This window comes from Anser brachyrhynchus (genome assembly GCF_964034855.1).
Source record: "Anser brachyrhynchus genome assembly, chromosome: 5".
NCBI lineage: Eukaryota > Metazoa > Chordata > Aves > Anseriformes > Anatidae > Anser > Anser brachyrhynchus.
The window spans coordinates 33,326,294-33,351,824 of NC_137699.1; the positions used below are offsets into that span (position 1 = coordinate 33,326,294).

General features: G+C 40.2%; 1 protein-coding gene across 6 annotated transcripts in view; it reads left to right on the plus strand.

Annotated features, from left to right (window-relative positions):
- The first annotated feature begins 12,685 nt into the window (after positions 1-12,685).
- The window catches only part of LOC308195889 (transmembrane protein 263-like), a 203,411-nt gene continuing 190,565 nt past the window's right edge, over positions 12,686-25,531 (plus strand). The window contains exons 1-2 of one of the 6 annotated variants that reach the window (XM_080594082.1): positions 15,006-15,187; positions 25,226-25,313. Coding sequence is in view for 4 of the 6 variants with exons in the window: in XM_080594077.1 (XP_080450203.1) it covers positions 15,442-15,459 (18 nt within the window). In the remaining 2 variants the exon portion in view is untranslated. Of the gene's footprint in view, positions 15,188-15,245; positions 15,460-25,225; positions 25,314-25,531 lie in introns of those variants that run through there. The other 5 variants (XM_080594081.1, XM_080594078.1, XM_080594080.1 and 2 more) reach the window with 5 other exon arrangements.

A 25,531-nucleotide genomic window follows, 5' to 3' on the forward strand; every position in this document is an offset into this window, starting at 1 on the left:
TACTGTGCATTTTCCATCTCTTTCTGTGCAATAAGAACAATGAATTTACAGAAACACGCAAACATATATACATGCACATATGCATCCCCACAGTGGCTTTCAGGGAAAGAAATCTGAATGCTTTCTAAAAAACAAAAGAGTTTCCATACATTACTGAGTCCTTTCAGGTGAAATTTCTTCATAGACAGACATCAGACAACTGGGCAGGAATAAGAATTTCTTTCATGAATCTGTCAAGATGAAGCTTCAGAAACAGAATAGGTTCTACTTGTGTGTTTGTAGGGGTACTAGATGTCTTGGAAATAAATAGTACTAGGCTAAAAATGACACAAAAATGTACAAGCAGGTGATATTGTTTGGTATTTTCTTACTGTATCTCATTCAAAGAATTTTGAAAATATATTGAAGTACTATATTGAAAAATGGGGTGGTTAGCCACTTTTCATGAATAAAGAAATTCAGATGCTGACTCATGAAAAAGCTCCAGGATCGCTCAAAAGCAGAACATAAACTAAAAGCCAGGAGTCCTGTGTCACCCCTCCCTATGGCACTTGCTACACCTTCCTGACAAGGAGTATTTGGTAAAGGAACAGCCTCTGGTTTTCACATGTTCTCTTACAAGGGCTTATGAAGCAGTTGGGTGCTGTTACCTTTCTTCTAGACAAGGAACTAAACACATGATTAAGGTCAGATTTTCCAAGGTGATTGCTAAAGAGAAGCACCTTCATCCACATTTAGGATTTGAAACAGGTGTGCTACTTCTAAGAAGTGCTTATTACCTGTGGCTTTCATAGAGCCCAGGGATTTAGCTTTGAAAGCTTTGTCTTGAAGGAGCTGTCTAGCTTTGTATAAGTGAAGCTTTGCTAGTGTTTCTGTGGTTAGTCTCTTCATGCTATTAAAGAAGTACTTTGCCTTGAATCCTGAGGACTGTAGGTAGAGGTTGCTGTAGTGCTGGTTAGTATGTAGTTAATGGAAGGGACTTTTTTTTTTTTCATGCTTTTTCCTACAACATGGGAGATAGTTATGTTAACTTCATAAATATTTGGTATTGAAGTGACAGCTATTTAGTTATTTTCAAAGTCAAAATACACTATATGCACTGACATCTCAGCTTAAAACAAGCACAGCGGATGCTTGATGATGTAAGTGTGTATGATTAAAAGACTAGGTGGAACCTTCAAGGCTGTTGAGTCTGGCTACCGCTGGCCTGTGCACTAGCATCATAACTTCAGATGTGCTGGAAGAATGGGGCAGCATGGAGACACCATGTAGGTCACTCACCCCCTGGGAAAATGGTGGTGCTCTTTGCAAAAGCAGGGAGAGGAATTTAAGAGAATGTGGTTATACTAGCTCCCTTCTCAGACTTGAGATGTGTATGTTTTCAACAGATTGAGACCTGACATCATTTATGTTAAAAATGCGCTAGGGGAATTTTCATGAAAGTAAATATTCAAGGCCCTAATTTTATCTTATCTGAAATGTGGAATTTCTAGCTGACAAGTGCTTCAAACACCAAGCTGTTAATATCAGCTGGTTATAATTCTCAGGAGAAAAGGCAATATAGTCAGTAATCAGTATGTTTTTTTCTGTTTTTCTTGACTGTCTGAAAAATGCTTTTACACAGGTATTTTACAACTTTGTGTTTGCTTTTGAAACTTGACGGTCTTAAATGGTATGTGTACAGGAGATGTGCATGTTATAAGCTTAACCCTGAGACTCTCAAGAGTTGGATATGTAGCAAATTTGATAGAGTTTGGCTTATTGTGTTGCTGGGATTTGACAATAGCAGCAATTCAAAGATTAGAGTTGCGTTATTTTATCAATCTCAGAGCTGTGACTCTTCAACTACATATTGTTTGTAAGCCATTGAAGAACAGTTTCTGTGTTGTGACCGTGTAAAGCAAACATCCTATAGCCTGTGCTGATAGGGGATTATAATTGCCAGCTGCATTCTAGTCATATTGGTTTCAACCTGCACATCTACCATTACCCAATTACCTAATGGGCTGGTGGGATTCTTGGGGGAGGCATCGCTATCTGTAGTGTGCTATCCACACCCAGAGATGCTCTGCCTCTGCTTTCTGAATTTTATAAGCAGCAGCTAATTTCTAGGCTCTTCTTGTCAATGGAATGACAAGAAGAGGAGGGGGGTAGGGAATTGAACTGAGAATCTACCATGATACCTTTATGATGGTTGATATTAAAGTCAAGCATTTTACATCCCAAAATTCTGCAGGGGGGAAATTTTTTTTAAAAATATCCAACTTTTAATTGGTCACTGTCTTACACCTGGAAACTGAAAAGGGTCAGAAGCATATATGTCTATTTGACTGTCTCCATCTGTTGAAGAAATGGATACCTCATGAACATGGCCAAGTTAAAGCATGGAAGGGAGGAAGAGCAAGAAGATGGCAGAATAGACGTCTGTGCCTGCATGTGTACTTTTGGTGGGCTGTCTGCCAGTGGTGGGATTACTGTGGCATCTTTTGCAGTTCTGCTATGAAAAGTTAGTACTTTCCCTTGATGCAGTGGAGAACTGAGATCTTACACCTTAAGTATTTTGCTTTTTAAATAGTTCATATATTTTGAGCAGTTACTAGAATCCATATAACTTGCCAATGCTTTTATCTCCAGGGCAATGCTAATATCCTGTCTCCAGGGTAACTACAGTAGGTAAGCTCAGCTCACATTTTTTTCCCTCCTAAAGCTATAATTACAGCCCATTAGTGGAGGATAATATAAAAGATATGGAAAAGAGCGAAAGTCCTCTTTCATGACAGTAATGGTCCTGCCACATTTCACTAGGATAGCAAAAGGAATAATTGTACATGCTAATCACCATAGGCATGCATACAAGTGTAAGTGCATGCATAAATGCAGAAGCACAGAGTTCTGCATATGGGCGCCCTCTCTTGCAAGCACATAAGCATACAAACATTAACAAATATTTGCTCTGTGATGAGTATAAGATTTCAAACAGGAATTTAAACACTGCAAAATAATTCTGTGTGTTTGTGTGGTGAGAATAAGGTAGGAATCTTCCCCACCCCTCCTCGCCCTCCCCCAGTCCACTGCTGTGACTGAGGTCTGGGATGGAACAGGATTGCTGTCATAGTGGTGGTTATGTAGTATATCATCAGCTCAGGAGCATTATCACCCACTTTGTGTGCAACTTCGATTAAATATTCATAGGTATAAGGAACAAATGAAAATGTGCAGGTGCTGTTCCAGTCCCCATTAGAAGAGATGCTAAGGAGGAGTTCTACCAGAAGTATAAGAACAGCCCCCTGGTAAACTGGTTAACTGCTTGCCTGTTCTTTCCCATTTCCATTCCTACTGGGAGGATAACAGCCTCCCACTGCCCTGAAATGCTTGGCTTAAGGCCCTGCTACTCCTTTTCACTCACTCGGTTCCTCTTAAATAGCCAAGATCTGAAGCACATAAAGGTACATCCTTTTACTGGCTTACTGCCAGACATTTTTTATAGCAGTGCCCCTATCATTTCTGTTCATGGAGCACTGAGAAAGCATGGCCTAATTTGTGGAGAATCATTCTGTTTTTTGTGCAGCTTGTACTTGAAGTCATTACCTGTGAGCCCCTATTCTTCACAAAGTGAGACCAGCATCTAGAGAATGAAAGTCCTCTAAAGTTCATTTATCAACAAAGGACTGGAGCTGGCCCTAAACTTAATCTATAAAGAGGGCGTCAGTCACTTGTGGCAGCTAGCACCATCTGTGTTGACGATAAGCTGCAAAAGCTACTTGTGGATTGCATATTACACAGAACAAGGGCACATACATCCCTGTCCATTGTTTAGTACCAGTCATTCTGGGATTACAAATTGTTGGTTTGAAGTGTTAACCACCCCCTGGGACTAGACATCATACCAGACACTGAAATCTGCATTAGCCTGACATAATAGGCAGCTTTTACAGAGACCTGTTTCTGTGGAAGATGTTATTTTAGGAAAAAATTGCATAGTAATTGGACTTCCCATCAATATTAATGCGTAGCGTCAGCTGCTCTTAGTGGAAACTTGTTTTGAGCAGAAACTGTTGAATATAGATAGTATTTAAAGCTACACAAAGTGTGCTTGTGTGAAAAGTGAAGCATCTCTGTCAGTTATTGTATCAACACAGTGACATTGACATTTCTATTTTCCCTGCAGATTGCCAGGCAGTTAGTCTCTGCCAGTTTCATGAGGCAGTTCAACAATGTTGTCAGTCGCTATTCCAGAGAGAGTGTTGGAACATTAATATTGGTCTAATCCAGAGCAGTGGATATTTTGTGGATCGATGGCTGGGCTGGAAAGAAGACCTGGGAGCAGTGGAAAGAGGACGCTGTCAGGACAGGGTATGAGTGTAAAGCTGCAGACAGGCAGATCTGGAATTATGGTTTGCAGCCCGAAGTATATCTGTAGAGCTCTGAAGAGTTCATACAGTGCCCAGCAGGGAATCAAGCCACAGCGATTAATCTCTCGTCTCTAGAAGTACTAACTTATACATAGCTAATGTATTGATCACAGAGTAATTGAACCGGTGCACTGGAACCTACCTGCCAGTAGGAGAAATACTTCTGTATTTTTTTCCTATTGTGCAATTTGAAAACCAAGTCAAAATGTCATACTCTGGGATTGTCTCAGCAAGCTTAATGCTTTTTTCTATCATGACCTGACAGAATTATCCACTGAGAGCATTGCTAACACCAAATGTGTCCAGGATCCTGTCTCTTCTTTTGCTGGCAGGTACTTTAGTACATCAGTTTATTTTTGCAATACAATTTGCCTAAAGCCATGTGATTGCACTTAATTGGGATGCACACTTGAAAATATTGATAAGCATCTTGGCTGTAGTGGTAGATACTTCTGCAGGAAGGGCTCCCTGTTGTGTTTTAATCCATCCTAGCAGAACTGGGGTGTAAGACAAAATCCTTGGAATCCCAGGACACAGACTCTTAATGCAGAAGAAGCCACAGAGCTGGTTGCAAGAGGCAGCAAAGCTCTACCAACAGTATGTGACTGCTAAAATCCCAAGTCTATCTGTTGTAGTGCCTCATAATGTTATTTCTCTCTGGTTCCCACTACCTAACAGCAAGTAGAGGGAACGACACACCAGTTAACTGTTTATAAATATCCAGTACGGTTTAGTTTTGCACAGCCATCTGTTGACAGATGACAATCAGAGTAGGGGGGTGAGACTCAGCATTTGAGGGGAGGAAGTCTTACCAGTGAAAGGGCTCCAGGGAGAGCCTGATGGATGTCAATCTATCACCTTTGGCTTCTTAATGGCTGGAAAGGTGGGTGTGTTGGGGAGGTACGTTTGGGCTGTAACTGCTGCTCAGACTACTTTGGTGTATAGGGATGGTTCCAGAGCTCAAATGAGACATGTGAGAGCAGGCATGATGAACTCCTGGAGCAATTGTAAAGAACAGTATTTGTAGAGAAGGCAGAAAAATGAAGGAGAAAAACACCTCTCCACATATCTACTACTGCATTATATGGCTTGAGATAAACTGGGAGAGGGTGACCTTTAGGAGGTCTCCAGAGGCTGCTGATAGATGTGTGCAGGGTGGTATGAGAGATCTAAAATAATGGATATGTCATGTCTTTCTTACATTTAACCTAAAACTGGACTGAAGGGCCTTGTTCTCCTCTACCGTGTGCACTGTCTCTGCTTTAACAACTGGAAAAGACAGAATTACCTTCTCTTATTTTCTTCTCCTCTGTCTTAAGGAACAAATTGCTTAACCTGTTTCCCCCTGTAAGTGTTGACAAATTAATTTAAAGCAATGTGTTTGTGTGTGCCATGGTGGAAAGATGGGAGAAAGGGAAAAAAAATACATTTCACGGGAAGAATAGAGGAAGGGAAAATTCCATGTACTCTTTGGAATACGGCTTAGCAGCTTAGAATCTCAGCAGTACATTAACCAGGCCAATATTTAATTAAGGCTTAATACTGTAACAAACAATTTATGCTAAAACGGAAGTCTTACTATCTCAGTTCAGCACCACTAATATTGCTCGTTCTGGATCATGACCTTGGAGGCTGCTAGTTAACTCCTCCTTCCTGTTAATAGTGTTGAGAAGAAAGTTTGTTCTAAGAAGGAGGAATCACAAAGTGGGTAATAAGTAAGTGGATGATAATTATAGGATTTTGGCCAGAAGTACTGGTTAAAGAAACACCACAGCTTTACGAGCATTATGGCTATGTCACCCTCCTGTAAAAATAAATAAATAAATAAACTGTCAGTGTAGGTTAAAAAAAATCCTTAAAACTAAAAGGTCAAAATTATCCTGAAAAGACAGAGATAGCCGTATGAATTCTATTGTTCGTGATATGGGTGAAATATTATCTATAGCCTTGTTTTGGCAACCTGAGAACAAATTGCTGGCGATTCCAAATGTCAGCAGAATCTACTAGCTGAGCTTTGCTGCCTGTACTGTTCAGAATCTTTGGCATGGGTTCAAAGTAGAAATGAATCTGAACATTTCTGAAGTCTGGGAGGCCCATATGTGAATCCAGTTATGTATCCTGGCATTTTGGCAGAGACAACTTTCTACTACAAGACTCTGAAGCCTACATAAAAAGTTGCTTTCATGCTCTTTAACTAAGGGCATGTGAAATATAGCAGCTTTGTTTAAGTGAACATAAAAGTTCAAACCCACTTATTTTCATTTTTTTCCTCATTCAAATTATCAAAAACTGCTTTCATTGCCAAATACATGGCTTTTTATGAAATGTAGCTTCCAGTTGCTTTGAAGGCTGTTGAATCTCTGTAGAGTTTTCAACTATCTCATTTGAATTTTAGTTTTGGAACCACATAAGCATACATGCTTTCACAGTTTATTTGGCATGAAGTACTTTCAAAACTTGTCAGTTTTTCTTAATGATGCAAAACTAACTACATGTTGTATGACCAAGCTGATTGCCTTTAGTAAATTCTAAAATTAAACTAAAATAGTATCTTCACTCTTACAGAAGGCATATTCTAATTAAAAAAGTGAAAATATGTGAAATTCAGACAGAATACAATTCTTGACCAGTTTGAAAATTAAACACACGGGGTATCTGATATATTCCTTTCAAACTGAAGCTAAAGTCTAGCCCTATCGAAACTAGTGGAAATCATCCTTCGGCAATGAAGGGATTTTATTCCTTGCATGCTCCTAAACTGATCTTATCTAATGAATGTGGAATGCAACTGTTATAGTTGCTTCTATATGCTATGCTTCTATAATGACTATTGTTACTTGAAAATTTATGTTCTCCTTCCAGGTAGTAACATTTTTGACTAAATATATATTCTGTTTTCAGGGATGTGCATGATAAAAGATGTATGGTAGTTGGAAAATCAGGCTCTAAGAATCCTTGGTTGCCAACAGCATGTCCTTTCTCATAAAACCAATTTCGTAAAAAACTTTCTAGAAGATGTCATCATCCGTTGGCAGAAATGTCTCGGCCATATAATACAGACTTCATGAAATAATGCATGTTGTAGTGTAATTGAAAACCTCTCATGGTGCTCTGAGGACAACCAGACCATGGTCATAGTTCAGTGTCTCTTCACATTATCTTTGATATATTTATTTTCTTGTCATGTAACAGTTTGTGAATGGCTCTGCCAGATTCATTAAACAGCTAGCCTCATTTAACACTGCTTTTTCAAAACAAACAAAAACCTAGAAAGAAACACAGCAAAGAACCAAAAATGACAGAATAAACCAAGTTGGCATGTGAAGTTCAGGATTTCACACAATTGAGCAAAAAGCATTTGCATGCAGGGAAGTGGGCAGACTGATAATTACTGCTCTAGAAGGTAATGGGTAAGTGTTGTATCTTTGTGCATAAAGATCTTAACTAAAGACAGTTAAAGCAGATTTTATATAAGAACTTTCCCAATAAGAGGAAAAAAAAAAACAGACTAAAGCAAAACTGCCATTTGTAATACAAAGCTGCAGTGTGTCCCGAGTTCTTTTCATATATCTACTTGATAGCTAGACGATTTCAGCTTAGAAAGAGGGCTAATAGATTTTTCTAATTATTACTACCATTTTTCAGTATCGCATAAATCACACCTCTATAGTCTTGCTTGGGGTTCTCCTGTAAGAACAATACATTGACATTTTACATGTCCAAGCCTGTTAATAATGTGACAATACAGAATGAGGGAGAAGAGGAGAATTAAAAACATTATGGAAGCTAAGGTCAATCACAAGTAGTTTTTCAGCTTGTTTTTGACACCTTAGAGAATCTAGTATCCCAGTCATCAATAGTAAAAATTTATAAGAAGTTTTAAGTGACAGATCTGCCAACGATAATATCATACCTATAGTCTGCTGCAGGCTGAAAAGTAGCCTATGCCTCAGGTACTGTTTTATGCCTTTGCTTTTGTTACTACATCCTTGTAAGTCTTCCAAAGGGAAGTGAAATGATCCTATTCAGAAAAAACACCATCCAGAAGAAACTTCAGTTGTTAGAGCCTGAATTCTCACTGAAACCAAAGGCGGGTATAGAATCATAGAGTAGCCTGAGTTGGAATGGTCCCATAAAGATCATCGAGTCCAACTCCTGGCACCACACAGGTCTACCCAAAAATTCAGACCATGTGACTAAGTGCACAGTCCAAACGCTTCTTAAACTCCGACAGGCTTGGTGCAGTGACTACTTCCCTGGGGAGCCTGTTCCACTGTGCAACCACCCTCTCGGTGAAGAACCTCTTCCTGATGTCTAGCCTAAACCTCCCCTGCCTCAGCTTGACACTGTTCCCATGGGTCCTGTCACTGGTGACTAAAGAGAATAGATCAGCGCCTGCCCCTCGTGAGGAAGCCGCATGCAGACCGCGATGAGGTCTCCCCTCAGCCTTGTCTTTTCCAGGCTGAACAGGCCAAGTGACCTCAGCCGCTCCTCATATGGCTTCCCCTCTAGGCCCTTCACCATCTTTGTAGCCCAGTATCTTACTGACTTGAAGAAGGAGGCTTTAACCTATCCTGGTTTGTTTGCTAATGAAGGAGCACGAAAGAGATGCATGTCCTTGTCTCTGAAGAGGAGGTGAAGGAACAGCTAGTGCAAGGAACACAAAAATCAGTTGCACCAGACTAATATGTGGTTGTATTTGAGCTTGGAGACTGCAACCCTCTCCAAACTTCCAGATCTGCAGGAACACTTTGGCTGCGGCCTAAAAGCCATGTGTACATAAGCTCCCCCAAGCCAGCCAGTCTTCTTCCCATGACCTGCCAGGAAACAGCAATGCAGGCATGTAACCAAATTAAAGCCCAAACCTTCAGCCCAGTCCTTGAACTGAATAGTGAGTGAGGATCCGGATCCTGGCATTTCTACGTGATAGTTTATATGCAGCCAAAGTAAATAGTGTAGTCAGAGGTCACGGGGCTAGATTTTGAAAAGTCCTACATAAAGAAGAGATCTCAGAAAAGCAAATTTAAATAACATTAATGTCAAGAAAAGTAATTCTGATTGCTATACTCGTTATCTGTTGTGACTAGACAGATGAAAATCTATGATAGCAATTTTGCCTTTAAGGTAATTTTCTTTTTTCTTTTCTTTCTTTCTTTCTTTATTTTAACAGGCTCTGTGCTAATTTTCCTCACAGAATGACTAACAGAAATGTGACCCTTGTGCACCTTTTGTAGTTAATTCATTAGGTCAACTCTAACCACTAAGCCCCTTGTCAGGTTATTTCTATTAGTGAGAAGGAGCAATTGACCTTAAAAGACTGAAGCCAGATAGATGAGCCTATTCCACAAGGTCTCTTGGCTCCAGCCTTGTTAAGTGAAATCTGCCAGGTGTGGATCATTTGACCTTTGCTATAGAGGAAGCATGAGGACTTGTGGGAAATTGCCCCCCCAGGGGAGTTTGAGGCTTGGGTTATCTAGGGTGCTTTTCTACTGTGGTGAAATGGACTCAGCGTTCCCCAATAGGCTGCTTTTGCTTCATGTTTTCTACAATCTCTGTGAAATAGTTTTAGTGACTCTATGAGCTAGCTACGTTGGTGGTGCCTTCTCAGTACAGTAAGACCCTGGTGGTACGACTTTGCCATGAAGTAGTTTGGAAGTGACTCAAGTTCAGAAGCTGGCAGGTAAGTGTTCCTGGGTTCTACAGTTGTTTAATGTTGAGGAGTTTGAGTACTTCCTTTGCCTTGTCTGTTTTCAGTGAAATTACTTACGTGGATTCTAAGCTCCCTTTCCAGCCCTTAAAAATAAAATAATAATAATAATAAAACACTCAGAAGCTCAAGTGCTTATAGGTAAGCCTGACTTTGAAGAATGTTCTTAAGTATTTGTTAAGACTGAATAACAGACTGTGTGAAAAAGGTGCCTTAATGTGAACTCAAATTATGCCTTGTGGTAGGTAGAAACAGATTTGGATAGATACTGGTGGCGTTATTGTTACTTTCACTAAGTGGAAATAGTGAGAATGTGCTGTTCATAAAAGAAATGCTGTTTTCACAATATGCAAGTCGAAAGCCTTTAGATTACCAGAAGTTATAGCTTCAAGGAGATAACTTTAAAGAAAGAAACTACTGTTGGACATTTCCCTCTGACCCCTCTGTAGATTGGCTCCCTGAAGAAATAGTGTGAAAGGTGTAATTGTTAATAGTTTCTGAGGTAAGGTCAGGGGAAGGTGCTGTTTCCCACTTGTTCACTCTCCCTTTCTTCTCCTCCAGGAGTGTTATGGTAGCTTTCCAGAACATCAGCTATCCTTGGGATGTTCAGACCGGCATGTTCTTATTGTTATATCTCCTGAATACACTTCAAGTTTTGTCTAAGGTTAAACAAATACTTAAGAGTGTCATCCAGAGATCTGTCCTGAGGCAGGATAGTTAGGAGTGGCAGGGAGAGTGGGAGGATATGGGCATGCATCTAGAGCAGGGGGCACCTCCGCTGGAAAGACCATGAGGAACCCACAGGGGATGAATTGGCTAAACAAGCCTGGCAGTACGAAGAAAGTCTCTCCTCTTCCCTACAGGCCTGCGTCTCTGTGGAGAAACTTTTGGAAGAGGTCCACCAAGTGAGAGGATTTATCTTCCTTCCCACCTGTACAAACCAGTGTCTGAGGTATCAGGGTAAGCGTCCTTCTGTGTAAGGAAGACGACAGAGTGGGTACACAGCCTGTGCCACCCTGTGGTTTTACCAACGTGACCATGGAGAGAACATGAGAAAAAAGGATGGAAAATGTACGTCGACATTAGAGGCATGGGTACGTGAGATGCAAATAAAACCAATGGGGGAAAAGGGGGTTCTGTGAGAAACTTACTCCTCCAAATTGCAGTGGGCAGTCCTCGGTGTGGGCTGGTCCCCAGTTTTTTTTGCCAGGAACATGGTTCGACAGAGTAGTCAGTTGTTTCTTTAGCTTCGAGGATGCTGAAATGGTCTCTGGCTTGAAAAGAACCAGTTCCCAACCTGTCTCTAAAAATACTTGCTTAGGGCTAAAATCTGAGTTTCCTTTCTCTTATGTGAACGTCCAGAGAGACTCATCCTCCCTTCTCAGTTGACTTCGGTGCTGCCTAGTCTTAAAATTTTTCAGTACTCAGTCGCGTACTCCAGACTCTCGTATTTTGAGAGGGATTGCACTCCCCTTACGTTATATGGGAATCCCATTTTTCTGACTCGAGGGTGAATGGTCTAATACACAAATACCTTCCAAATTTTCTTGGTACTTCACAGCGGAGCTACTACACTGTTTCTTCATGCATGCATGTGTGAGGTGTGGCTTAACCGAAAAGCTTAGAGAAACAGTGAACCCCTCCCTACAAGAACAATGACAGTACTCTTCAGCTGTCCAAAATCTGTGAAGAAAATAGCTTTCAGGTTAAAAGTAATGCATTCTTAAAAGCCATTATCTGTAAAGTGGGAATAATTTCACTGTTTTAATGAGCATGTCTGTGCTCTTTATGTTTTGCCTTTCAGCTCAGACAGTGAAAACAGCTATTTAAATCTGGTTTCCCCTTGCCAACTTTTTTGTTCTGTTCTTTATAAGGTTTAAGACATGCAGCTATAGCAGCTGTGTATTTTCTATTCTCCCTGCTACGATACAGCGTGAGTGTTCAGTCACAGGTATATTTTCCTGCACAACATTAGCATTACCCTTAATTAAAAGATATTTTATTAATCAGATCTGTTCTCTAGCACAGATACTGAAAAGACATAGGTAGAAAAATATTTCCTTATTTTTAGATTCCAAATGCTCTCAAATATTGCACAAATTAATGCAAGGTAGAACTATTGAAAGTATGCATTTTTCATAGTCTGATGTCACTGAATCTGCTTTAAACATGGGGAGTGTAATAGATTAGTTAGAAATGTCAAAATCTCTTTCTTTCCATCTGCAAGACCCACATGGCATGCATAAAACTAGGCAATAATAGGTCAAATTCAGTTACAAAAAATTTTACAAATAAAACTGTTTATAAACATTTTATATTGTTACCATTCCCTAAACAAGTGTTCAAAAAATGTGCTGGTCACTTGGTTACACTTGATTTTTATCGCTGTTTTTCATATCATCTTGTCTTTCACAGTAAGACTTCCCTCTGTCCAGAGGGAAGCACGGCTTATCTTTATTTCATGCAACACTGGGCCTTTCTTTTGCTTTCAAACACACCCATACACCTCACAACTAACACTAAAATGCTATGGGAAATGTTGAAATCTTCACAGAAGAATAACCCCAAGAGCATGTGAGCATTTGGCATTCCACATCCTTCAGTTTGAGTGCCAGAGGCTTCTCTCAAGAGAAGGCATGTAGGAGAGACCCATGGACCTCTGAACACTCCTTTTTACTGTTACGACTTGTAGCTTCTAATGACACAGCTGAATCACCAGTTAGTCTAGGCTTTTCTTGTTATACCATTAGGATTTATTGAAGTCCTAAAACGAACAGGGGCAAGTATTTAAAAGGAGTAAGTTCCAGAGTTAGGGTATTACCAGTTCAGGACGTGAGAGACTAAGTGATGCTCCTTGCTCCACCACAAAGGTTTTCTGTGGCATCAGATACCTCATTCAGATTTTGATGAATGATGTTGTTCAGTCAACTGATTGCTGTAGCTATGTAACTTCTCTTGGTTTAGTCACCTTTACACCTTCAGAAATCAACTTCATTCTCGGAGAACTTTATGAATTCTTTGTTGGAGTACAGCTACCTGATGCAGCAAGTACCTCCCTACCATCTGGGGGTGTTGTAAGGGTCAAGTTAAGAAAGAGTTGAATGCTGCTGTGATAATAGATGTACGGGCATACAAAAATAAACAAATTCAGGGTAGCTATTTCAATACATGAGTCTTTCACCATAATGAAGCATGAGCAAAAGTTACTGCTTACACTTTTGCAAAGTTGTGGCTAACTTGTTTGCTGGGTGTTCTTGGGATGCTTGATAAGTCTAGTGGCCAATTTATTTTATCATAGGAAGGGAGGATTTTTTTGATGTGGAACAGGAAGTTTGGAGGAGTTGTGCTAATCAGCAGCTACATTGTCTGGAAATAATTTCCTTTCTACTAGAACATGTTAGCACGAAACAACTATAGGGCCGTAACACGACTACTTGTTACAATGAATTAAGACTGTTTCTTCATTTCCTGTCTTATATCACATTATACTTGCCTTTATCTTATGCTGCATCTTCCATCTTAACAGCCAGCAATGTGAAAGCTATTCAAATTTCATCCAGGGCAAGTACATGGCAGAGGGAACTATGTCTGAAAAGATCACGAAAGTAAATGGGTAACAAGTTAGTAATGATCCTTCATGATACCAGTCACATGCACTTGGGTGGCTAGTATGTAAAGGTGAAATAGAACCTTGCAGTCATTTTTAAAAAATTGATGTTGCTATTAATTATCTCTGTATTAATGCTTCTGTCCACCTGAATATAACGATCACTCTTTATTTCAATATGTTAAGATAGATCCAAGGGAAAGCATTATCATTATAGGGCTGAGATTTGGGATCTCAGTTGTCGACCAGATGCTTACTTCCCAGCCAGTGCCTGGTCACCAGCACAGGCAAAAAGTGCTGAAATCTCATCTCCTAATGTTAGTGCACATGACAGGGAGATACTGTCATGTTATGCTGTATCTGAAAAGTGTGCCTTCTAGTCTACCCAGGGAAAAATTATGCCCAAGTATCACTGTCTCTCACACACACACCTACACACAGAATGGTAACTTCTATGAAACTGTATTGTATTTTCTTGAGGGGAAAAAAAAGTGTTTAGGAATGTACTGTGACCAAATCTGAAGGTCAAAGTATTTTGCCGCTGGTTTCAACAGCTTCTCTATGTAACATTAACTCAATATTCACCAGTGGAATAATGCTGAATTAGAGAAAATGAAACTCATCATAATTTGCTTAATGTTGTTTTATCATCCACTTCCAGGAATCATTACTTTAAATCATTGCTCTTTTTGTTGCTTGTTTGGCTGTCATTTGTTGCATCAAGCCATTTGCTAGAAGTATCACCCTTCTATCCACACATGATTGTGCCTGATGATTGCCTTAAAGCAGTACACAAGAAAGAAAACTTGACGTGCCAGTGATTCTCTCTTATTGTCACCACCAAACAGCACAGCTTCACGTGAGGCAGCGGGAGCAGCCCCGTGGTGCAGGCTGGAGACCCAAGGATAACGTGAGGGTGAGCTAGGGTGCCTTGGTCCCCCGTGGTAACTCAGTGCTTGGCAAGATGTGGTTAAAGACAGCAAGGAGAGCTGGATTTCTGTCACTTCTAAATGAAACTTTCTCATTTGACTATGACTGGGTCAATTCATTTCCCCTTGTATTTTCAGCGGGTATAAATGGAAGTTTGTGGTGGTAAATGCATTTCATTTATTCTGTAAAGTGTTTTATCAACCTTGTCAAATGACACGAAGTGCAAAGCGCTGTTACAATACAAACGACGGTCAATGTCAAGGGCGGGGTGCCTCTGAAGGCTTCCCATTTCTCGGGCTTCCCGACCCCCGCCAAGATGGCGGCCCCTGACCCCCGCGCTTCCTCTTCCGGCCGGGGTTGCCATGGCGCTGCCCCCCCTCGGCCCTCCCTCGGCCGCCGCCGTCGTGTGTGTTTACATCGGGCGGGAGGAGCCGGAGCATCAGCGCCGGGGGAGACGGGGAAGGAGCCGGCGACGACGGCCGCCCGCCCTCCATCCCCTGCGGGCGGTGCGCGGGGAGACGCGGCATGAAGGTGAGGCGGGGGTAGGGGCGCCCGTAAGCGGGGGTCGGCCCCCCGAGGAGCCGGGGCTCGGCGTACGCCGAGCCCCGGCTCCTCGGGGGACCGACCCCCGCCAGGCCGGCGTGGTCCGAGGTGCTCATCGTTCGCTGTCCTCACGAAGTACCACTTCCAGAAGCTTCTAACTTCGCGGGGGATGCGGTGCCGCTTCTTCCAAGCATCCCCCGATAAGGGTTCCATTAAAAAAGGTTGAATTATTTACTGCTGGGATGAGAACCGGTTTGGAAGTGAGTTGGCCCGCTGCTGCTTTCCTCCCCTTTTGGTGTTTGTGTATCTGCAGAGAAATTGTCCTACTTTCCTCCGGTTTCTTAGCTCACGCAAATCTAATCTTTCAGGCAGTTTTACACCCGCAGCAGCTGTGGGGCTTTATGCTCTCCGTGTGCCTCCAAAAATAACGCAGCCTCACGCCTTCACCTGCATTTCTTCTCTCTTAGCTCCTGGGAGCGCGGAGGGAACCAGCAGCATCCGTCTGGTTACTTTGCTGCGGAAAGACCCTAGGCTAGGATGGGCTAACCGGGGTCGGAGTCAATCATTTTGAACTTTGGTGCCATGGTGGAGATGGATGCTGAGACTAGGTTATTAAAGTTGTAACGCGTTAGCTCTCAATTGAAAGGTTCGCATCCCTAGGAGTCAAACACGGGATTACATTGCAAAAATGACTTAAGAGTATTGCTGTAGTATTTTTTTCATCTTTCTATCATATTGCATCTGTATTGTTTGCAAACGTATGACTTTGTGCTCTTTCATTAATCAGTCTGAAATGCAAGGCATACCAGGTACTCCTTGTCTTCTGAATTTGTTTAACTGAAAATTTTATCAATTACAAGCTCTTTGAGGTAGAAACTGTACATACCTGTGGTCTGCACCTGTCACAACAGAGAATTTTGGCTCAGGCCTTTCTGCAAGCCTGTGTAAAGTACGTGCGACTTAGAAGTTCCTCACTTTATGAAGACTTTGGCTTCTGGGCAATGCAAGTGTTGGTAACTTAGGTTAAGTATTTGTGCGTACAAGGGGCTCCCTGCTCTGAGTGTCTGTGCAGTTAAGAGGTGAAAGAAAAGGGACAATTTCCAAGCATATGAAAGATATATATATATATATATAAGTTTTTTACTATGCAGTGTTGGTTTTTTGTTTGGCTTTGTTTCAAAGCTTGGTAGTAAAGGGTGTTGTATTTTTTTCTTCTCTGGATGCTTGTTAGTTCAGATAGTGTGAGATAACAAAAATATGTATGGTATTGGAACAAAATATAACAAGCCTTGGGTGAGTTGTTGACTTATCCTGCAAAACAAAAACCTCAGAGTGCTGGCTAAATAGTACATCCAGCTTGAGGCCAAAAAAAAGAAGAGATTTCTTTCAGCTTCTGTTTTATGGCATGCAGAGTAAACCACTGATTATTCTTGCTAAGCCCATTACTTCTGCTGAATTCCTCTTTTGCCCCACCAGAGTGGGAAAGCTCATGACATTTTTAGATGGGCTCGCTCAAAATATGGCAGTATATGAGTAGAGTTGTGTTCTGGTTGTGAGGAATGTGTGTGTATTTAGGGGGAGAGTCTGTCTTCTTATTTTTATTCATTTATCATCTATATGCACTGTGGTAAGCTTTCCAGTATAAAAAGCTCCACAGTTTTTTTAACTTATTTTAGTATGTATTTCTTTCCATATATACCACCTTGTGCTGTAGCAGTTGCCTCAGTTTCTTCAATGTAAGATCATTGCAGATTCATGATTTAAAGTCTGAAGCTGAGGGGGTGGGGTTGGAAATAATCACATTATTAATTAACAGGTGGAATGCATCAAAATGTTTTTGCCCCAGTTTTTTACCTCTTAAAAGGGGGAGAAAAGGAGGATGTATGGGAGGCAGGGGTGGCCTGTGTGGTGTGGGAGTTGGATCTGAATCCCTTTTATGGACCTGCTCACAAATAGCTTAGTGGGACTTCAAAACAAATCAATGCAAAGTTTAAATTGTTGATCAATGCAGGGAAAGTACACATCAGAACCAAGCTTTTTGAAAAGTCATCTTGCTTATTTCTTCCCTAATTGCTGTTATGCCTTAGGAAATACATTTGAATGTGTGTGTTTTTTTAATCAGCATTTGTTCTGAGTCTTTCTCATTGTTGCTGGTTAGCAAGTTGCTGAGAATGCAGGGCTGTCAAAGTAAAGCTAATGTTAGTTTGTTTAACTGTTTGTCTACTTAGGGGAAGGAAGAAGCAGATGAAGAGAAGTGGTAACATCAGGGGAGTTCTGCTGTGCAAATAATTCTTTTAGGATCTGTAACTAATGTCTGATTGTTGCTGAGGAAACTGAAGCGTGATGTACTTTATTTTTAAGTCAATCAAATAAAATAACTATCCTGTTAAAAAAAAAAAAGGTACAGTGAAATAGAGCAGCATGCCAAAGTCATAGTTTAAAGCTTGAGGTGGTGAAACTGGATTGGATTTGAGATCATCTCAGTGTTTACTCTGCTTCTGTTTCCTTCTCTTTCAGGCAATGGCAGGTCTTTCATATGGCATCTATGGACCCTTTCAGGCTATACAAAATATAAAATGGGTTGAAGCCCCTGTTTCCTGTACTGTAGGTCAGGAGTGAGAGGCAACCAGCTTGAAGGTGGACTATTCCTGTATGTTGGAATATACAGATATGTGAGGAATATGCCAGGGGCTTTTACTGTCCTTCAAGGGCAGATGATCTTGATGACAAGAAAATGCATCTTCTCAGGCCTCATTAGAAACCTGGGTAGCAAGCCTGTCAGGTGAGGAGGGCTGTTCCATTCATGGGGATGTGGATAACTGTGGGGAGAGGACCTAGCTCCCATCCATTAGACTGTCAACCACCTTTCCACAACACGTTTCTAGTATTGTTCTGTGGAGCTCAACTCTGAATTTCTCAGGTCTTAGATGGAACTGCTTGCCTCCTGAGTAACAGAACCTCTTTACACCTTATCTTGAACTAGGGAATGAATTAGGGCATTAGAATAGTCCCTGACAGCTGTCTGGTGCAGCAACTGTGATTGCTTCTAACACTGCTCCTGTCACTGCTCTAACTTAGATGCATTCAGAGGAATAAAAGGCATCGAGGGTGTCAGGTGGCATTGAAATTCTTATTTGGGAAAGCAAGCTCGAAGAGGTGACTTCATTTAAGTAGATGCTCCCCTCTTTTTTTGAATTCAAAAGGTTTTGCAAAGTAGGATGAAAGCTGGTGGTGCTTTGGCTTGTGCTCGCATTTGAGTCCCATATTTTGGGATAAGAGGGTGTCATATTTAGACATTTTCGCTTGAGAAACTCTTACAGCTATATTTCAGAGAACGAATGTGAAGTTATTGCCTATGGTTGTCCTGTTTTTCTGACTGCTTTTGATATCTGAAGTTGGCAGATCTGATAAAGGGCAGGTATTTTGAAGATTAAGGCCAATCAAAAGTTATGAAAAGCCTAAAAATGTTTATCTTGCTTGTAATTACAGACAGATCTGTTTCTGAAGGGTGTCATGGTCTGTCTTGTCAAAATCTGATGTATGTGCAACTTTTCTTATATGTCTCTGATTCTGGCTCATGACAATTGAAATGAAAACTACTTGGGAAAGGAACAGTTTATAAAAGGAAGAACAGACAAGAGGTATTGCTTTCTATGGAGTATACAGTTGTCTTTTTTTTCCTGGCATGTACTCTTAAATTTTTTATAGGAAGCAGGAGGAAAGTGAACGTAAGTGACAGGAAGAGTAAAGGGGACCATGGACTGTACAAATACTATAAATAATTCTAACTTTAATATTTGCCTACGATAGGTCATGTCTGGTAAGTAACCTTACAAATTTTCTGGCTGTTCTCCTTTCCCAGTGTTTTAGCTGAATTTCAGAGAGTTGGGAAGAGGTTACATGCCATCAGAGTTCTGGGCAAGCTACATGCTTGTGTAGGTGAAAGCAGAGGTAGAGCTCTTAAGCAGTTTCTTCAAAAGAAATGCTGCTGCTGGTTGAGCTTATGGGAAGTCACAGAAGTGACTTGTGTTTTTTGTTAGCAAACTTGATAATCTTAACACTTGTGCAGAGCTGCCTAAGTTCTAGTACAACTCCTGTGCTTCCTTTCCATGTAAAGGTCAGTTTGGAGGGAGAGCCTGTGCACCTTGCAGGTCTTCAAAAATTACAGGCAGCCATTACCAAAAGTTCCTGCTACTGGAATAATTTTTTCCTCTTAAGTCAACAGGTGCAATGTTGTTTGCAGTCATAATGATCAAGTGTTGTCTATCTGAAAGCTGTTTTGTTGCTGGGTGAAGTAACTCTGGTTGGAATCTTGTATGCAGCAAGTTGTGATTTTAATTACACTTCTTGCTGTTAGTTTGGAAGAAAATGAGATTCTATGATGCCTGAAATGAAAGGGATATTATTGCTGGCAGTGCTTCCGGCTGTCAAGTTGAAAGCATGCTGGTTAGGTGTAAAATTGGAGCGCTTGGTAGTACCAGGAGATCTAGTGTTTGTTCTGTAGGGTAAGTAAATAATTTAATTGAAATGCTACTCCTTTAAAACACTACAATAACAAATGCAGAGTACAGCCACCAATGCTGTGAGCTAAAAGAGCTTACGAATGAGTTCTGATCTCAGACCCAAGGAATGAGATGCTTTACTACGTAACCATCAACAGAAGCATTGGGGCAGAGATGTGTGATAAGCATATTACAATCTCCTGTCTTGTTTGCTCAATGCTAATTCCAAAATGTCTGGTAATTTGCAGAAAACACGTTTTGAAGTTCCTGTTGAAAGAAAATTCCAAACAGAAATAAGTTCTGGACTGAATAAAAAAATTTACACAAACCTCAATTTCCAGCTTTTAAAGTGACTTTTGGCACTTTTGGAACAACTCTTTAATTTCAAAGGGATTTGCAACATTATTATTTTTTGTCTACTTTTTAAAAAATGAAACCGTAAATTTTGTACAAGTCAACTTCAATTTCAAACTGTTCCAGTGAAGCCTCTTGTGACTTTGTTGGGAGCGTTCAGATTTGTCAAGCTGGGTACATGCTTATGTACTTTGAATCTGAATTTTGTCACAGAAATTACTATGTTCTAGCTGTGAAAACGCTTGGAAAAATTAGCTGAATTTCCGTTCATTACAGCTATAACAGTGGTTGTGCACTGATAAGGAAATATACGCAAGTAATGTAATTGAAGTTGGCCATAGGAAACTGCTGTTACAGAATACTGCTTAATGTGTCCCTCCATGAGCTTTTTTTTTAAATACTGCATGTGAAGTTGTGACTATACTGAGAACAACAAGAAGAATGCTTTTCTTTTTGTCTGTAGTGTGGTAAAGAAAATATTAATGACCTCTTTGATATAGGCCTGTATTAGTAAGTGGAGGAGTTCTCATTTGTATTTCAGACAAATTTCTCATGCTGTCTGCAGCTTTCTAGAGTGATACTTGCACATCTCATTAGGAAAGTGGAAAATACTCTCTCTGCAATGTGCACTATCTAGTTTCTTTAGTCTGAGTAAAATAGGCGTTAATCATGATATCCACCTGCCAAGGATCAGGCAGGAGAAAAAATATTTATCCTGCTTTCACTAATTGTTATGTAGAAAGCACAATAAAACTGCAGGTCATGAAGTCTTGTTATTACTTGCTTTTAGTTCATCAGCTCCACTGTCTGAGTGATTTTTTTCTACCCTGAAGTCTTCATTGACAGACAGTGAATGACCGACGGTGTAGGAAGACTTCCTCTTCCCCAGTGAAACTTCCTAAATCAGTGAGTAGTCAGTTATCTGTAGGAGTTAATTGATTTTTTTTATGTATCATTATTGGTAATTAATTGATTTCAGATGGGTTCATTGTGATGCAGGGTCAAGCTTTGGTCCTGCATCATTCCGCATCTGTATTCCCTGTTTCAGAGTCTGTCAGGTGTTTCTGTAATGACTTTTTTTGTATGTATTTCCTGTCCCAGGCTTTAATGATCGTTAAGGTTTGAATTACACAATGCAATGATCCTTTGCCTCCACGTAACTTCCTTTTTCCAAACAAGCGCAATTCAGCGCAGTTGGTTTTTCCATAAGAACTGTGTTCTGGTCAAATAATACCCTTCCTTGTGGAGGTGGTAGTTCAAATTGGAATAGACAGCAGATCAGGCAGCATCTTTCCGGGTGATTTTTCAGCTCTTACACAGATGCACAGTATCCATTTGATCACACTGTTCAACCTGCTCTGAGGGAGGAGTGTTCTATGGGCCAGGCTAACACATGATCAGAAGAAAGGTGTTGGTTTTTTTGTTTTGAAAAACACTTTGTGATAACACTAATTAGTAAAATTAAGATGGAAAAGAACTATTGATCAAGACAAAACTAAACAAAATTATTAGTTCAAAGTCCAGAACTGTTTGAACTATGACTGAGTAGAATCATAGAATCTTTAAGGTTGGAAAAGACCTTCAACATCATATTGACTCTGCTGTTTAAGTGGCGCTATGTGCCCCACACAAGTTGTGAAAGTAAAAAGTATAAAACAGTTTACTGGTGCTAAATGGACACTAGACTGTGGTGTCAGTAGCTCTGTTGAGAAGTTACTTATGCCAGTTAAACCCTAATTGGGATTACTCACAGTATGAAGTTGTTTTACTACTGGAGAAGTAGGATTTGATTCTTTTGCTGAGAACAATAGTACTCAATGTTGCTAACCCCAAATCAAGACTAAAACCTCGTCCTGTTGCTTCTTTCTGCAGGCATGTTCAGTCCCATTGTCAAGACAAAATTAAACATTGTTAAAATCATAGCCTCCCTAAGGGTTTTGCCCAAATGCAGAGAACAAGAAGCAATCTAAGCAACTTTTCTAGTACTTTCTTACAACGCACTGTGAACAAAGTGCTATAATTTTACACTAGTGTCATCCTCAGCATTTCTATTTCTGTACTTTCCTTTAATGTTCTAGGGGATTTATAACTGCAACGCAAATTCCCCTTGGGCTGAAACCTGGCACAGAAGCTCTCATTATGAGCTAACCTTGTTTTGTAGAATTAAAAGCAAAGCATCCATCAAAAGGCTCTCTTAAACCAACAGGAAAGTGGAAAAAAAAAAACCTGTTTATGGTTGCAGATCAATTTTTCTCTTCTCTACAGGAAAAATCCCCAGCTAACTTTGGAAACCTATAAGGTGTGGGTGTGCAGTCAATAACGATGGCTGATTCACTGGAATGTTCCTGTTGCATTTAGAAAAAATTAAATGGAAGTCTTAATTCTGCAATATACTGAAAGTTCACTGCTGAAGTAAAACCTGCAGCTGTAACAAATACCTGCCTACAAAAGGTGTAGTGATAGTTTTCAAAGCTTGTTTCTACTGTTTGAGGTGATTATCAGCACTAGTGTAGAGGGAGGTAGTTTAGTTATGTGCTTTAGCTGAAATGAAAATGAAGTACCTGTGGACAATCAGCTCCTTGGAAAAGAGAGGCATCGTGTTGAACTACCTATACAGTGTCTGCTTGTTTAAAATCCTTTTCTAAAATCAGAAAGCTAGTTTTGTTTCCTTATGAATTAAGGATTTGTGTAATTCAGTCGAAGCAGAAAGGATGCTCTGAAGTTGCTTTCAAATATGGAAGATGGCATAATTTAATTTGATTAAACATGAAATATCAAAGGTAAGTTCTGAGGAGCTTTATTACAGTGGTTGGATGGAGGAGAGACCCTGAATTAACACTGTCATTAATAACGTCATTGTAGAAATGCCTAATGAAGCTCAGCTGTTATGTTACTGGATCTGACAAGTCTCTTGTCATCTGCACACGTTCAGCCTAATCATAAAATGTACCATCTCTCTCCTATGTATAGGAAACAAACCTGGGATGAGAGGAGCTGTTTTGTTTGTGGTTTTAGGAATGGGGAAAGCATGCAATGTGGAGGAAACCAATTATTTTTAGTCTTGTGGGCATGCAGTAAGCATTCTTAACATAATGCAAAAATGGTCGATGCTTTCACTCAGGTACTTTAAAAGTATTGTTTTAAATTCTCAAAGCACAAACTGTCCTGTGATTAGGGATTACTTTGCTTGTTTTTATTCCACAGATCCACTAAGTTTTTTAACTCTAAAGAGGTGCATTTATCCCTTGTTATCAGTTGAGATATATTTTGTGCTACATTTAAAAAAAAAAAAAACAAACTGTTGGACCTGTACTGAGAGCTTGCAAGTGAAATCACATGTGGAGCAGTGAAGCCTGTACTGCCATTAATTTTCTTCTGGTAAATTGCTTTTTTGGAATTGTTCCTACGTAGAATACCAGACCTGCACATCAGTGTTGGGCACAGATGAGGACATGTGATTTAGGCTGGCAGTTGTAGATTTGCGTAGAACGAAGCAGGAGGTATGACCTTGTGGGCTTTTAAAGGAAGGCTTTGCTAGGAAGAAGGCTGTTTTGAATAGTGAAAGAAGTGATGTTCTAGGCTTAAGGGCAGAGTGGGAATAAATATGAAGATGAATGTAAGAAAGAATAAAATGGTGTAAAGTGTTCAGCAACAAGAATGGAAATAAGAAGATCTAGGTCATGAAATAAATACATTGTTCACTTGAAAATGCACAGAGAAAGTAGCAGCTAAAGCTGGAGTTTGGCCAGCAGTCTAGAATAAAAGGTAGTCTAAGAACTGAAATACTAACCTGCTGGTAAAGCCATGGCTATGGGCTTTAAATTTCTCCATCTTCTGTTCTGCCAGCAGGAAGTGATTCCCGATAGATTTCTGTATAATGGAGAAAAGTATTAGACTATTTGTGCATGTTGTGGAGTGTGTGGGGGTATTTTTGTTTTTGCCTTGTCTGTTTTTGTGTAGGATTTATTTAGAAAAACCTAAGATTTTTCTAGGGATTGAGTATGAATGGCGAGCAGGGCCAGAATTGTAAGATACGTGCCTCTCCTTGTTTGGGAACAGCAGTAAAGTTGTCTTCTTACTAGTCATAAACTGAAGGAAACTTGAAGATATTTGCCCCGAACCTCATGAAATTTCAGTAATAAAAAATAATTTATCCTGTGAAAAAATGATTTTTTCCCCTTACCCTTGTTTGGTCTTAGTTTTTCTTAGTTACTCAGTAGCTTGAACCTGGCTCAGTTGAACAGTCAGTTGACAGTCTCCAATCTAAGATTACATACCATAATTAGTGTAAACTAGAAAAGTAGAATCCAAAAGGCCTAAAAGCATACGTGGGGAGGTTGCTGGGTTTTTCTCGTTGTTTGAAGATTGTCTGTAGGGACTTTTTGGAAAGCTAAGCAATTTCAATCACTGACTTACCAGTTTGGGCGTTTGCATTGACCCTCCTGTGTCACTGTTGACTTAAATGCAAAATAGACCAATAATGATCCTCTGGTGTTGGAGTTGCTCTTGAAGTACTTGTGGTTTTTTTTGAGTTCTTAATACACTACTGAGAATGAGATAGTATAGACTGTATGCGTGATTGTGCTGAAATCATTTGTTAATACAGACATGATGATAAATGCATGTCTTAGATCCCGTGTCACCAACATAGCTCAGTACCTTGTGGAAAATACCCTCAATGGGTGGGAACCTTCTTCCTTTCTGTCATTGCATAGACTTACTGCAGGACTTGTGAAATATAAAGTCTCTTATGCTACATTTTTCAGTATATTTACAGTGAAATTGTGGTCAGAATTATACTCAAGTATTGTATCCCAGGAAAAAGCGTGAGGTATAATCTGAAATGCTGGTGATTACACTCCAGTTTGTGGCACTTATTTAGTTCAATACTGGCAATCCTCTCGATCCATAAATACATAGCCTTCTCTGAAACACAAAATAAGACAGCAAAATGAGGTTCTTTTCAATTGCATGTTCCTAGGCTCTGTGCCATAACCTATTCCTGTAATAATACGTGTTTAAATCTGTGTGTCTCCAATGGCTCTAGTGAGGAATTGAACCACATTCTCGATTTAAAAGGCTATACAAGCCCTGTATAATGAAAAGAATATCGTACAGTTAATAACCTACTGACATTTCTGAGCTGTTAATGCATCTTCCTGCTTCCTAGATGCTTCCAGGATAGAATAGTTCAGTTGGAGGGGACCTACAAAGATCATCAAGTCCAGCTGCTTGACTGCTTCAGGGCTAACTGAAAGGTAAAGCGTATTTTTAAGGGCATCATCCAGCTAGGGGGGAGCTTCAAAGTAAAAGCAACATCTGAATGTATTACTTCTGCTGTGGGTGGAGCTCAAGAGGGTTATTAGAGAATTGCTGGACACTAGCATGGCTACTTAGCTGCAGCCCGTTAACTTATACAGTTGTATGCTTCCCTTTCAAATCTGTTGAATTTTCTTAAGAATGAAAAACCAGACTT